The sequence below is a fragment of the Hemicordylus capensis genome, chromosome 12 (genome assembly GCF_027244095.1).
Source record: "Hemicordylus capensis ecotype Gifberg chromosome 12, rHemCap1.1.pri, whole genome shotgun sequence".
Lineage (NCBI taxonomy): Eukaryota > Metazoa > Chordata > Lepidosauria > Squamata > Cordylidae > Hemicordylus > Hemicordylus capensis.
In genome coordinates, this window is record NC_069668.1 from 22560453 (window position 1) to 22571922 (window position 11470).

At 50.0% G+C, this 11470-nt stretch overlaps 1 protein-coding gene across 5 annotated transcripts in view; it reads right to left on the bottom strand.

The window, feature by feature from the left end:
• Window positions 1-11057, bottom strand: part of LOC128336082 (autism susceptibility gene 2 protein-like) — a 534832-nt gene extending 523775 nt beyond the window's left edge. For all 5 annotated transcript variants that reach the window (XM_053275240.1, XM_053275238.1, XM_053275241.1 and 2 more), the window contains exon 1: window positions 11039-11057. In XM_053275240.1, the coding sequence (XP_053131215.1) occupies window positions 11039-11041 (3 nt within the window). In that variant the 5' untranslated portion in view covers window positions 11042-11057. The remainder of the gene's footprint in view (window positions 1-11038) is intronic.
• Window positions 11058-11470: the final 413 nt, after the last annotated feature.

An 11470-nucleotide genomic window follows, 5' to 3' on the forward strand; every position in this document is an offset into this window, starting at 1 on the left:
AGATTTAAGGATGTCTCTGCCTTTTCATCCCATCATTTGAACACCAAGTATTCCTACAATGGAACTTATGAAGCTGCTTTATATCAAGCCAGACCCTTGCTCAGTATTGTCTAAACAGACTGGCAGCAGCTCTCCAAGGTTTCAGGCAGGAGGCTTTCCTTCCCCTGCTTGGAGATGCTGCCAGTGATTGATCCTAGGATCTTTAGCATGCAAAGCAGATGCTCTACCAGTGAACTATGGCCCCATCCCAGGGATCATACATCCAACAGGATGTCATCACAGTACAATGTAAGAAAGCCCAATTTGGCTATGTGATCTCACTGAGAGCAAACAAAGCCAGTTGAGAGTAAAGGCAAAATGTCCAAGACTGGTCACATGGATTATCCTTGCCACTTGGATCATTGATTGCCTTCACTCTTCATGTATGAATACTTTCAGCTTGCTTTAGTGCAGTCCCTTAAAAATCACAACCAGGAGTGCTTTTTCCCATTTTGGTTTACAGGGGGTAGTTATGCTATACTCATGGGGAAAGAAAAATATCCCTAATTAATAAGTTGCTGAAGGACAAACAACAAGAGAAAGTGTGGTCACCTTCCTGAACTCACTGTGCTGGCAACTGTGAAACAGGATGCTGGATCAAATCACGCCTTCACCTGATACAACAAGACTCCTCTTATGTTCCCATCCAGACAGTCATCAAGGACAGCCCTGCGGCATGCACGTTGCCGTAGTTTAGCCTCAAAGTTGCCAGCACAGAGAGCCTGTTAACGTCGGCTTTGAGAGAAAAGAGCAATGCTTGGCTTTATTACATATTGCGGGGGGATAATTTATCAAGCTCTCAGCCAAAGGACATTTATTCTCTGCAGTTCCTCCAATTTAAAACCACTTCTCTTGTCAGAGAACATTATGAATGGCCTGTTCCAGCTGCAGTCCTAGGCTACTCTGTTGGCAGTGAAGCCCTCCATTGAAGCATCCCCAGATCTGCCTTGGGTTGAGCCAAGAACTGCTGGCCACCTTCAGACATAACATGGAACTGTGGGTCCAATGAACCTATGGTTCCATGTCCTCTATCCCACCACTCTCCCATCCACATTCAGACATTCTGGAGAGCATCCTCTCTGTAGTTAGTGAGAGGCAGTCTCTTTCCTGAAGGACAGCCCGCATAGCCAATAGCAGCTGGATTGAGGGAGGGGCTTCCTCCCTCAACTCCGGGTTTGGAGACGGCTAACGGCATTGGGACGCAATGCCGGTACTGCCAAATTAGACATTGGGACGCAACACCAGCGGTGTTGGAACGCAACGCCTGTACTGCCAAATTAGAAGTTGGGACAACGAAACGAATAGATAAGCGAAAGTGATAAACAGAGTTTGGGGAGGGAAACCACTCATCCATATTTTCGTTTAACTGAAATTCACCACATTCGGACGTTCGGTTAGTGAAAGCAGAGGTGAAGGGATCTCTGGTTTTGTGTTACGTATGAATCCGGCCTCTATGGCGCCTAGGGGTGTGCACGGAACTGCCACACTGTGGTCCGGCACTGGGGTGGGGGGTAACTTTAAGAGCGGCGGAAGGGTTTACTTACCCCTCCCGCCACTTTCCCGCTGTGGCACCGTAATGTCAGTAGTAATTGGGGTGGCAGGATGCCTCCCTGCCACCCCTTCCCCACTGCTGGTCTGCAAAAACTCCCAGCAATCCTTTGCGCGCGTGCATATCGTGCGCGCGCTTCACGTCACTGACGTGCACACATGCGAAGGATTACTGGGAGTTTTTGCTGACCAGCAGCGGGGAAGGGGTGGCAGGGAGGCATCCTGCCGCCCCAATTACTACTGACATTACAGCGCCACAGCGGGAAAGCGGCGGGAGGGGAAAGTAAACCCTCCCGCTGCTCTTAAAGTTACCCCCCACCCCCGATCCGAACCACCCAGGTCCAGACCAGTCCGGAGGCCTTTTCAATGGCCTCCGGACCGGTCCAAGCCCACCCCTAATGGCACCTTCGCTCCTTTAAGAAGATGCAGACAGGATGCCCTCTACCTGATCATATGCAGAGACATCTACCTGAGAATGCAAAGGCTCGCCTCAATGGGTTATCTTTCCCGAGGTGCTCTTGCAACCAGCCCGATCATAAGCTCCTCATCTTTCTCCAGTGAGAGATTATTGGGTTTTCATTTGAGTTCCTCCTTGTTTAGTCTCCCAGGAACCAATAAACTTGTACGAGTGTCTCGGCTTCAGCTCTCATTAAAGGCACGGGAAGAGGCTTACAAATTCAATCCGTCTTGGAGCCTCGCCAGGATGAGTCATGCCTTCTGCCTCAGCAACGCTGTGCCCCTTGAAGCATTTTGCTCAGCTGCAGACAGAGACTTCTCCCACCATGGACTGCTCGATTTCCCGTCATAGTCTTTCGGCTGTCTCACACGTAAAGGGAATGCCAGTTTACAAGACTCTAGGTTAGAGGGTTTCGACCCTTTTGTTCTTGGTTAAAGCAGAGGGCTTAGGAACATAGGAAGCTGCCATATACTGAATCAGGCCATCGGTCCATCTAACGCAGTATCGTCTAAACAGACTGGTAGTAATTTCTCCAAGGTTGCAGGCAAGAGTCTCTCTCAGCCTTGGGGATGCCAAGGAGGGAACTTGAAACCTTCTGCTCTTCCCAGAGTGGCTCCATTATCCCCTAAGGGGAATATCATACAGTGCTCACACATGAAGTCTCCCATTCAAATGCAAACCAAGGCATACCCTGCTTAGCAAAGGGGGCAATTCATGCTTGAGGAGGAGAGCTGGTCTTGTGGTAGCAAGCATGGCTTGTCCCCTTAGCTAAGCAGGGTCTGCCCTGGTTGCATATGAAGGGGAGACTTGAAGTGTGAGCATTGTAAGATATTCCCCTCAGGGAATGGAGCCACTCTGGGAAGAGCATCTAGGTTCTAAGTTCCCTCCCTGGCATCGCCAAGATAGGGTTGAGAAAGATTCCTGCCTGCAAGCTCGGAGAAGCTGCTGCCAGTCTGTGTAGACAATACTGAATGAGATGGACCAAGGGTCTGACTTACTATTCTCAGCTTCCTATGTTCCTATCAACTGGATGCCGGGCTTCCTCCTGTGATTGATGGACAGCCATGGCAGCCAATCAGGATGGGAAGAGGGAGCATCTTCCTTCCCTCAACTCTGGTCCTGGGGAGGCTGCCTCCTCCTCCATTTTCAGACACCACAGGGGCAGCCACAAACTGGAAGCCTGACTAGCGATCCTTACTACAAACAGAGGGTCCGAATTGAGCTTGGCGAGTGAACCCTCAGGTTGAGTTAGGGTCTGAACTGCAGCTTCCCCACACTGGGACATTCAGGTTTGGCGAACTCTGGCTGCTCTGCCTCTGGTTCCTCATTACATCAGAACCCGGCATTTGACTTCCCTGGGGGCACGGTAGGCACTTCTGGAGGCAGAGCCTGGCCCCTCACTGCAAAGCTGTCTCTGCTCTGCAAGGCATCCAATGTTTTGATTGCAACCTTTTCCTAAATACATCCAGAAGGGGAGCTGCAAACCATAGGAGCTAGATAGGGGTGTGCATAAAACCGGTTTGCACAGTTCAGTTTGAGTCTGAACCAGACTCGAGCTGGATCGGGCATGCTCATTTCTGTGCCCCCCAATTAGAACCCCGGCTCGGCTTCAGTTTGAGCTGGTTCAGAGTTCTAAAATGTTGGGGGTGGGGGTTAAATTACCACCAGGTCTGGTGCCTTCAGGGGGTGCTTCTGCAGCCACTAAAGGGCTCTTCAGAGGTTCCCCCTCCCCCCACTGGCCTCCTCCAGTCTTCTAAAGGCCGTTTTGGCCCATTTTGGCTGTTTCAGCCCTTTCTGAGCTGGTGGCAGCCATCTTGGAGGCTGCTGTGCATGTGCCCAGGCTATTTGTGTGGCCTGGGTCTGGATGAAACCCGCCCCCGCCATTGTGGCCAAGGCATCACCCACCAAGGCCACTGGATCCAACAGTAAGTGACACACAGACACACGCTTTCAGAATCCTGAACATGCCCCTTGAGCTGGCCCGGCGGGGGTGTATGTGTGTGTGTGTCAGCTGGTTCATGACCTAGCCATGCAAATGGCCAGAGCGCATGTGCGGCAGCCTCCAAAATGGCCACTGTCACTGGAGAAAGGGCCGGAATGGCCCCCAAACAGCCCAAAACTGCCCTTAGAAGACCAGGGAAAGTTGGCAGGAGGAGAGGGAAATGGAGGAGACCCCCCACCATGTCCATAGGAGCACCCCACCCACCCAAGGCCGCCGGACCTGGCAGTAAGTGTTTAATTTTTTTTCCCCTTTAGAACACCAGAACTAGCCCTGAGCCAGCCCAGAGCATTTGGCTCGACCTCAAGCCAAATTGGGCCTGGTCCGGCTCAGGGGCAACCCCTCGAGCTGGACCAGTTCGCACATCCATAGTATTGGTAGCTTGTTTCTAACTGAGCAAAAAGGCACCTTTTAAAAGTGGCAATTCTGTTAATTGAGCAGGGGAAGAGCAACTGGCTCTATCCACCCCCAACACAGCATCCTGCCAGTGGATGTTGCTGGTGCCTATCTCATGTCTCTTTTTTTAGACTGTGAACCCTTTGGGGACAGGCAGCGGTTTTATTCATTTATCAGTTCATATCTCTGCAAGCCGCTTTGGGAACTTTGGTTGGAAAGCAGTATAAAAATATTTCTCACATTCATATTCATAGCTGGATCTGTTTTTTTGGTCTCTTCAATGATATTCTTGCCTCAGCAAGTTGGGCTGCTATCCTGTACTCACCTACTGATACACCCTTGAATATTATCATCATCATCTTTCTCTCTCTCTCTATATATGTATATATAATTCTCCTAAATGTATCTGTCACTAATCCCATGTGTGGCATCTCTCGCGAGAGTTTGCGAGCAGCTGCCTCGGGGATAGTGACGAAGAGAAAAAATGGCAGCAGCGGCCAGTTGGCAGGGAGGGAAAGCTTCCACAGCCCAGCCCGGCCCGTGGGAAGGAAAGCACTAGCCACGCTGGCCAGTGAGGGAAACCACCTGCGGCAGGCAGGAGAGGGAAAGGATGGAGAACGGACTGGGGCTGGACGGGGGGATGACAGGGAGAACTAGGGACACAGATGGTCTGCACCAGATCAGCTAGTAGTAGTAGTTGTTATTGTTATTATATTATATTATATTTTTATGCATTTATTTAGTTTTATTTTATTTATATGCTGCCTGACTCTGAAGGCTCTGGGCAGTTCACAGCTATAAATACAGTGAGACTTACTTCTAAATAAGCATGCATAGGATTGTGTTAGGGAGGATCACCTTGCCAGAACGAAACAATTTTTATTTTGTTCTCCGGACAAAATACAGTAGACCCTGGGGGGCTTCACTAGTAGAATGATCGTTTATCTAAATTAACATTCCACTCCAAAAGAGGCAATTAATTAGGCAAAAGAAAACAAATCTTTAGCACTTTGCTCTGATAATTAACCATGCTAAGTCTTTCACTGAAGAAAAACTGACTGTACGCTGGGAACCAAAATCTCATCTCAATTGTAAAACACTAACCTCTACAGTTCCCGAACACTGCAGAACTCCATCATCAGCTTGCCTCAAAACAGCTCCGGAATAAAAGATGCTCTGCTTAACCTTTGGCGGTCGCAGGAGGAAGCCGATCACAAATAAATAATTATTTTGAACATTTCGTCCCTTCAGTTAGAGCTGGCACATACCACCCACTGTGATCACCCCAGAAAATTCTCCAACCTGTTCAGCATACTGACCATGTTGGTAAATAGTTTAGGTGTCTGATTGCTTGGAAGCAATGTGCTTTGGGTGGAGATTGGGCCTCTGCTTCCAGATGTGAGAGCAGAGTTGGGACCAGTGTTCCCTTTCACAGGGATTCTCAGATGTTGTTGGCTACAACTCCCAAAATCCCCAGCAAAAGGCCTTTGCAACTGGGAAAGCTGGGAGTTGTAGAGAACAACATCTGGGAATCCCTGTTGCATTCCCAACACTGGTTGGGTCAAGGCGTTGGTGCGCCCTAGGCACAGTCTGAAAATTACATCCCCAATGAAAATATGAAGTACACAGTTTTATCTCTTGAAACAAGTTCCCACATTGGTTGGGAGAACAAGGGGAGAGCAACTGGCCCAAGTTAGGGCTGAGAGAGATTCCTGCCTGCAACCTTGAAGAAGCCGCTGCCAGTCTGTGAAAACAAGACTGAGCTAGATGGACCAGTGGTCTGACTCAATATATGGCAGCTTCCTATGTTCTTATCCATCCCCAGCACAGCATCCCTCCCTCTCCCTCCCTCCCTCCCTCCCTCTCTCTCTCTATACACACACACACACACACACACACACACACACACACACACACACACACACACGATGGTGAGCCCTTCGGGGACAGGGAGACATTTTGTTTCTTTTTTCATTTTATTATTTATTTAACATATTTGTATACTGCCCAAAATGTATATTTATATCTATGGAAACCGCTTTGGGAACTTTGGTGGGAAAGCAGTATATAAATATTCGTCATATTTATGAGCCACTATGGGGAGAAGGATGCTGGATGCCTTGGGCCTGATCCAGCAGGGCCATTCTTATATTCTCCAGGAATCAGCATCCATTTCCAGATGACTCTTGAAAGCATTCCTGGAGAATTTTATTATTATTACACTTTTCAAACAAACAAAAAATCTCAAAAGTGGTTTGCAGAGCAAAAGGAATGAGGTTGGTCCTATGAAAGGGAAGTCTGAAGGCATTCATCATAGAAAAAAGGAATGTATGGGAGACCCGAGTAACAGCAATAGGACCACTGCTCTCTCCCTGCTCGATATGAGAAGACCACCATTTTGAGAAGGTGCCTCCTTGGCCCAGCCAGCTAAATATGAGAGAGCCGCCATGTTGAGAAGGTGCCCACACTTCAACCAGCCAACTAAGGAGAGAGCCACCATTTTGAGAAGGTGCCCCCTTGGCCCACTCAGCTAAATATGAGAGAGACGCCATTTTGAAAAGGTGCCCCCTTAGCCCACTCAGCTAAATACAAGAGAGACGCCATTTTGAAAAGGTGCCCCCTTGGCCCACAGCTAAATATGAGAGAGCCGCCATTTTGAAAAGATGACACTCTATGCCCAGTCAGCTACATATGAGAGAGCTCTTGGCCCATTCAGCAGGGATGATTCCCTCACTATATGCCCCAAGAGAGCCTGGAGATGGTTCTCTGCCCCAAAGAGGCTCCCAGTCTCAAAAGAAACACAAGGGAGACCCGTGCAACAGCCACTGGGAGGGATGCCATAATGGTCTGAACTGGGACACTTACTCTCTCCCTGCTGTGACTTGATTAAGCACGGAATACCTGTCCATGCTGCTTTTCCACACATAAAAGGTCTCAAGGTGGTTTCTATAGAGAAAGCAATGAAAAAATGGCTCCCAGTTTCACAGGGGTTCTCAGTCTCCAAAGCAACACACCAGCACACAACAGCCACTGAAGAGACGCTGCAATGGGGCTGGATAGAGACAGTTGCTCTCTCTCTGCTAAATATGAGAATTGCCATTTTGAAAAAGTGTTCCATTGGTCCAGTTAGCTGAATATGAGAGCGCTGCCATTTTGAAAAGGTGCCTCCTTGGCCCAGTCAGCTGAATATGAGGAACATGCCATTTTGAAAAGGTGTCCCTTGGCCCAGTCAGCTGAATATGAGGGAGCTGCCATTTTGAAAAGGTGGCCCAGTCAGCTGAATATGAGGGAGCTGCCATTTTGAAAAGGTATCCCTTGGCCCAGTCAGCTGAATATTAGGAACTTGCCATTTTGGAAAGGTGTCCACTCCCGGCCCAGTCAGCTGAATATGAGGAACATGCCATTTTGAAAAGGTGTCCACTCCCGGCCCAGTCAGCTGAATATGAGGAACTTGCCATTTTGGAAAGGTGTCCACTCCCGGCCCAGTCAGCTGAATATGAGGAACTTGCCATTTTGGAAAGGTGTCCACTCCCGGCCCAGTCAGCTGAATATGAGAGCACTGCCATTTTGAAAATGTGCCCAGTCAGCTGAATAGGAGGAACTTGCCATTTTGAAAAGGTGCCTCCTTGACCCCGTCAGCTGAATATGAGGAACTTGCCATTTTGAAAAGGTGTCCACTCCCGGCCCAGTCAGTTGAATATGGGAGCACTGCCATTTTGAAAAGGTGCCCCCTTGGCCCAGGCAGCTGAATATGGGAGAGCCACCATTTTGGAAAGGTGTCCATTCCTGGCCCAGTCTGCTGAATATGGGAGCACTGCCATTTTGAAAAGGTGCCCCCTTGGCCCAGGCAGCTGAATATGGGAGAGCCACCATTTTGGAAAGGTGTCCATTCCTGGCCCAGTCTGCTGAATATGGGAGCACTGCCATTTTGAAAAGGTGCCCCCTTGGCCCAGGCAGCTGAATATGGGAGAGCCACCATTTTGGAAAGGTGTCCATTCCTGGCCCAGTCAGCCAGAGGCGTAACTAGGGAAAACGGCACCCTGGGCAAGCACTGAAATTGCGCCCCCCCCGCCACGCCCCCCGCCCCCCCAACATACATCTGACTGACACATGTGTTTTTTCCTCACAACAGCCCTGTGAAGTTGGCCTGTATCTCAAACATCAGAATTATTATTAATTATATTATTATTATGGCCAAACCAAGGCTTCTACAAAGCCACAAGTTGGGCATGAAGACCAGGTATTCACAGTTACACTGCCTCTAGGTAAGAGTTTCTATTTGACTATCATGGCTAATAACCATTAAAGCTATACAAGTCAGTGACCACCATGTCTTGTGGCAATGATAACTGCATTCATAACTGCATTTTATGAAGTCCTTTTCTTTGTCCTGAATCTACAGCCTGTAAGTTCCACTGGGTAATTCCAAGTTCCAATATGGGTGTGTGTGTGTGTTATTTAGTCCATTTTCCCATTATATATAGCTCATAAGCCCATCATAACCTCCACATGTAGCACAATGCTATGCATATTGCTCAGAAATAACTGCTACTAAGTTTAATAGATCTGTTAAAGATTGTAGCCTTGTAGCATAGCAAGGTTGGAGTGAACCGGACAAAGAGTGTGAAGATGGGCCCTTGCCTCAGCTCCACCTCCTTCTTCAGAGAGGCAGAATTTCAAGAGAGAGGAAAGAGCAAGCTAGTGGTCAGCGGGCAATCCTCCTCTTCCTCAGGGGCTTTGGGAAGCCCCTCCTTCATTCAACTATAGCTATGCCCCTATCAAAGCTTACTTAAAAAGAAATCCCAGTATTCAGGGGAACACTTACCTATAAGTAAACCTGGGATTGCGCGCGCGCGCACACACCCCCAAGAAGCTCCTTCAAGAACTTTAGCTGGTAGGAAGCCCTTTTCCATAAAGAAGCTGCCCCAACTCTTGACCACCTTGGTTACCCTTTTCTGCAATAAGATGATGGTTTCCCCTTTTGCTAGTAGCTTCCCACACGGCAAAGGGGAAAACGGACTTGAATTCCCTCTCTCTTCCCTACGCCACCACAACGGGAAGCCACCACCGCAGAGAAGCCAGCCCAAACTCTGCAGCAATTGTTACCATTCATTATTACTCACGAGTTGCCCAAGAAGTCATGGAAGCGGATAACGCCATGCATAGTGTTCGCCTGGAAATTGGGCGCTTCGTCTCCTAGCAGTAGGCCCGGCATGGTGGGCAACAAGACCCGAAAACCCGTTCAGCAACGTTCACACAACAGCACCCCAAAGGAAACGGGAAGCGAGCGAGTCAAAGGCTGCTTTGGGAGACACAGCGTGGGTTTAAGGGGCGGGATTATGAGGCGGAACTAATGGAAATGCCCACCTTCGGTTCTTTAATGCTACATGCCGGAGCGTACGCTGTACAGAGCACGATTGCATAATATGTGGAGGCGGCCCGGCCGTGGTGTTTCCTTGCTCAGTGCTCACCACTGGCTCACTTGGCGCAGGCTGCAGCTCCTCGCTTTGCTCGCTCGCTCGCTCGCTCTCTTCCTCCTCCCCCTCCCCTTCTTCCTCTGGAGGATGGTGCTGCCTGCAGAAGAGCACGCTCTGGAGCAAAGCGGGGAGGTGAATCCGCCTTGCAGCACCTTCTGTCTCAGCAGGGCAGCGCAGAGCAGGCAGCGCTCCTCCGGCTGGTCTCGCTCTTTAGCTGCTGCTACCTGCTGCTGCCCGAAAGAGCTGGAGGAGGAGAGGCGGGTCACGGTAGGAGTGGGACAGAACTACAGCCCAGCCAGGTGCAAATTTGCCAAGCCCACCCCCCCGCCCAACCAAGTTCACACACATCAAAAGTTTCCCCTGCCCGACCAAGTTCACACACATCAAAAATCATCACACACACTTTGTCCTGACTCCTGGTGCTTTATGTTGCTTGCTTTGTTGTGTTAATTATGCGGCTGGCCGTTAACTGAATCCCGGCCTCAGGCAGCACTGCAGAAACGCTCCCATCGCAGCCCGACTCCCTGCCTTGTCGCCGATGCACGTGCTGCAGACGGCGAGCTGGGAGGAGGAGTTGGACCAGCACCACGCATGCGCGACTGGTGTGGCGGGGCGGGGACTGGGAGTGCGGAGCACTTGCTGTTCCCTTATGCTGCCTGTGACGTGACAAAGATTTGATCGACTTTGACGACAAACTTTAGGCGCCCGTGCACCAGAGCCGAGCAATGGGGGGGCGAGGGGCGGCGCCGGGACTGGGGGAGGGGGCGCCACGCCACCACGCGGACTGGAGCAGTCGGACTGCTCTTCACTCTGCTGCAGTTAAAAAAAAAGGGAAAGCCAGGGGATCGGCGGGGGCACCTTTTGGCGCCCCCCACGTGACCAACCAGGGTGGCGCCCGGGGCACGTGCCCCCCCTGCCCCCCCATCATTACGCCTCTGCAGTCAGTTGAATATGGGAGCACTGCCATTCTGAAAAGGTGCCCTCTTGGCCCAGGCAGCTGAATATGGGAGAGCCACCATTTTGGAAAGGTGTCCATTCCTGGCCCAGTCTGCTGAATATGGGAGCACTGCCATTTTGAAAAGGTGCCTCCTTGGCCCAGGCAGCTGAATATGGGAGAGCCACCATTTTGGAAAGGTGTCCACTTCCGGCCCAGTCAGTTGAATATGAGAGCACTGCCATTTTGAAAAGGAGTCCCCTTGGGCCCCTGAGCAAGTACAACTTAACGAGGCCCACCTGTGCCTGACGGGGAAAGCTGTATATTCTTTATGGAGCACCTGCTTGACTACAAAAATTTCTCACAGTGGTTTCCATAGTAAAAGCAATAAGAAGATGGTTTCCTGCCCCAAAGAGACCCCCAAACTAAAAAGAAACTTAAGACAGATGCCAGCAACAGCCACTGATGTGGCTCTCCCCCTCCTCAATGTAACAGAACCACCACTTTAAATGGTGCCTCTGCCCAGTGCTTGCTGCCACAAGACCAGCTCTCCTCCTCGCTCTCCAGGGAAGGCTTTTATTTATTTATTTTTTGTTTGTTTGTTTATTGTTAAAATTATA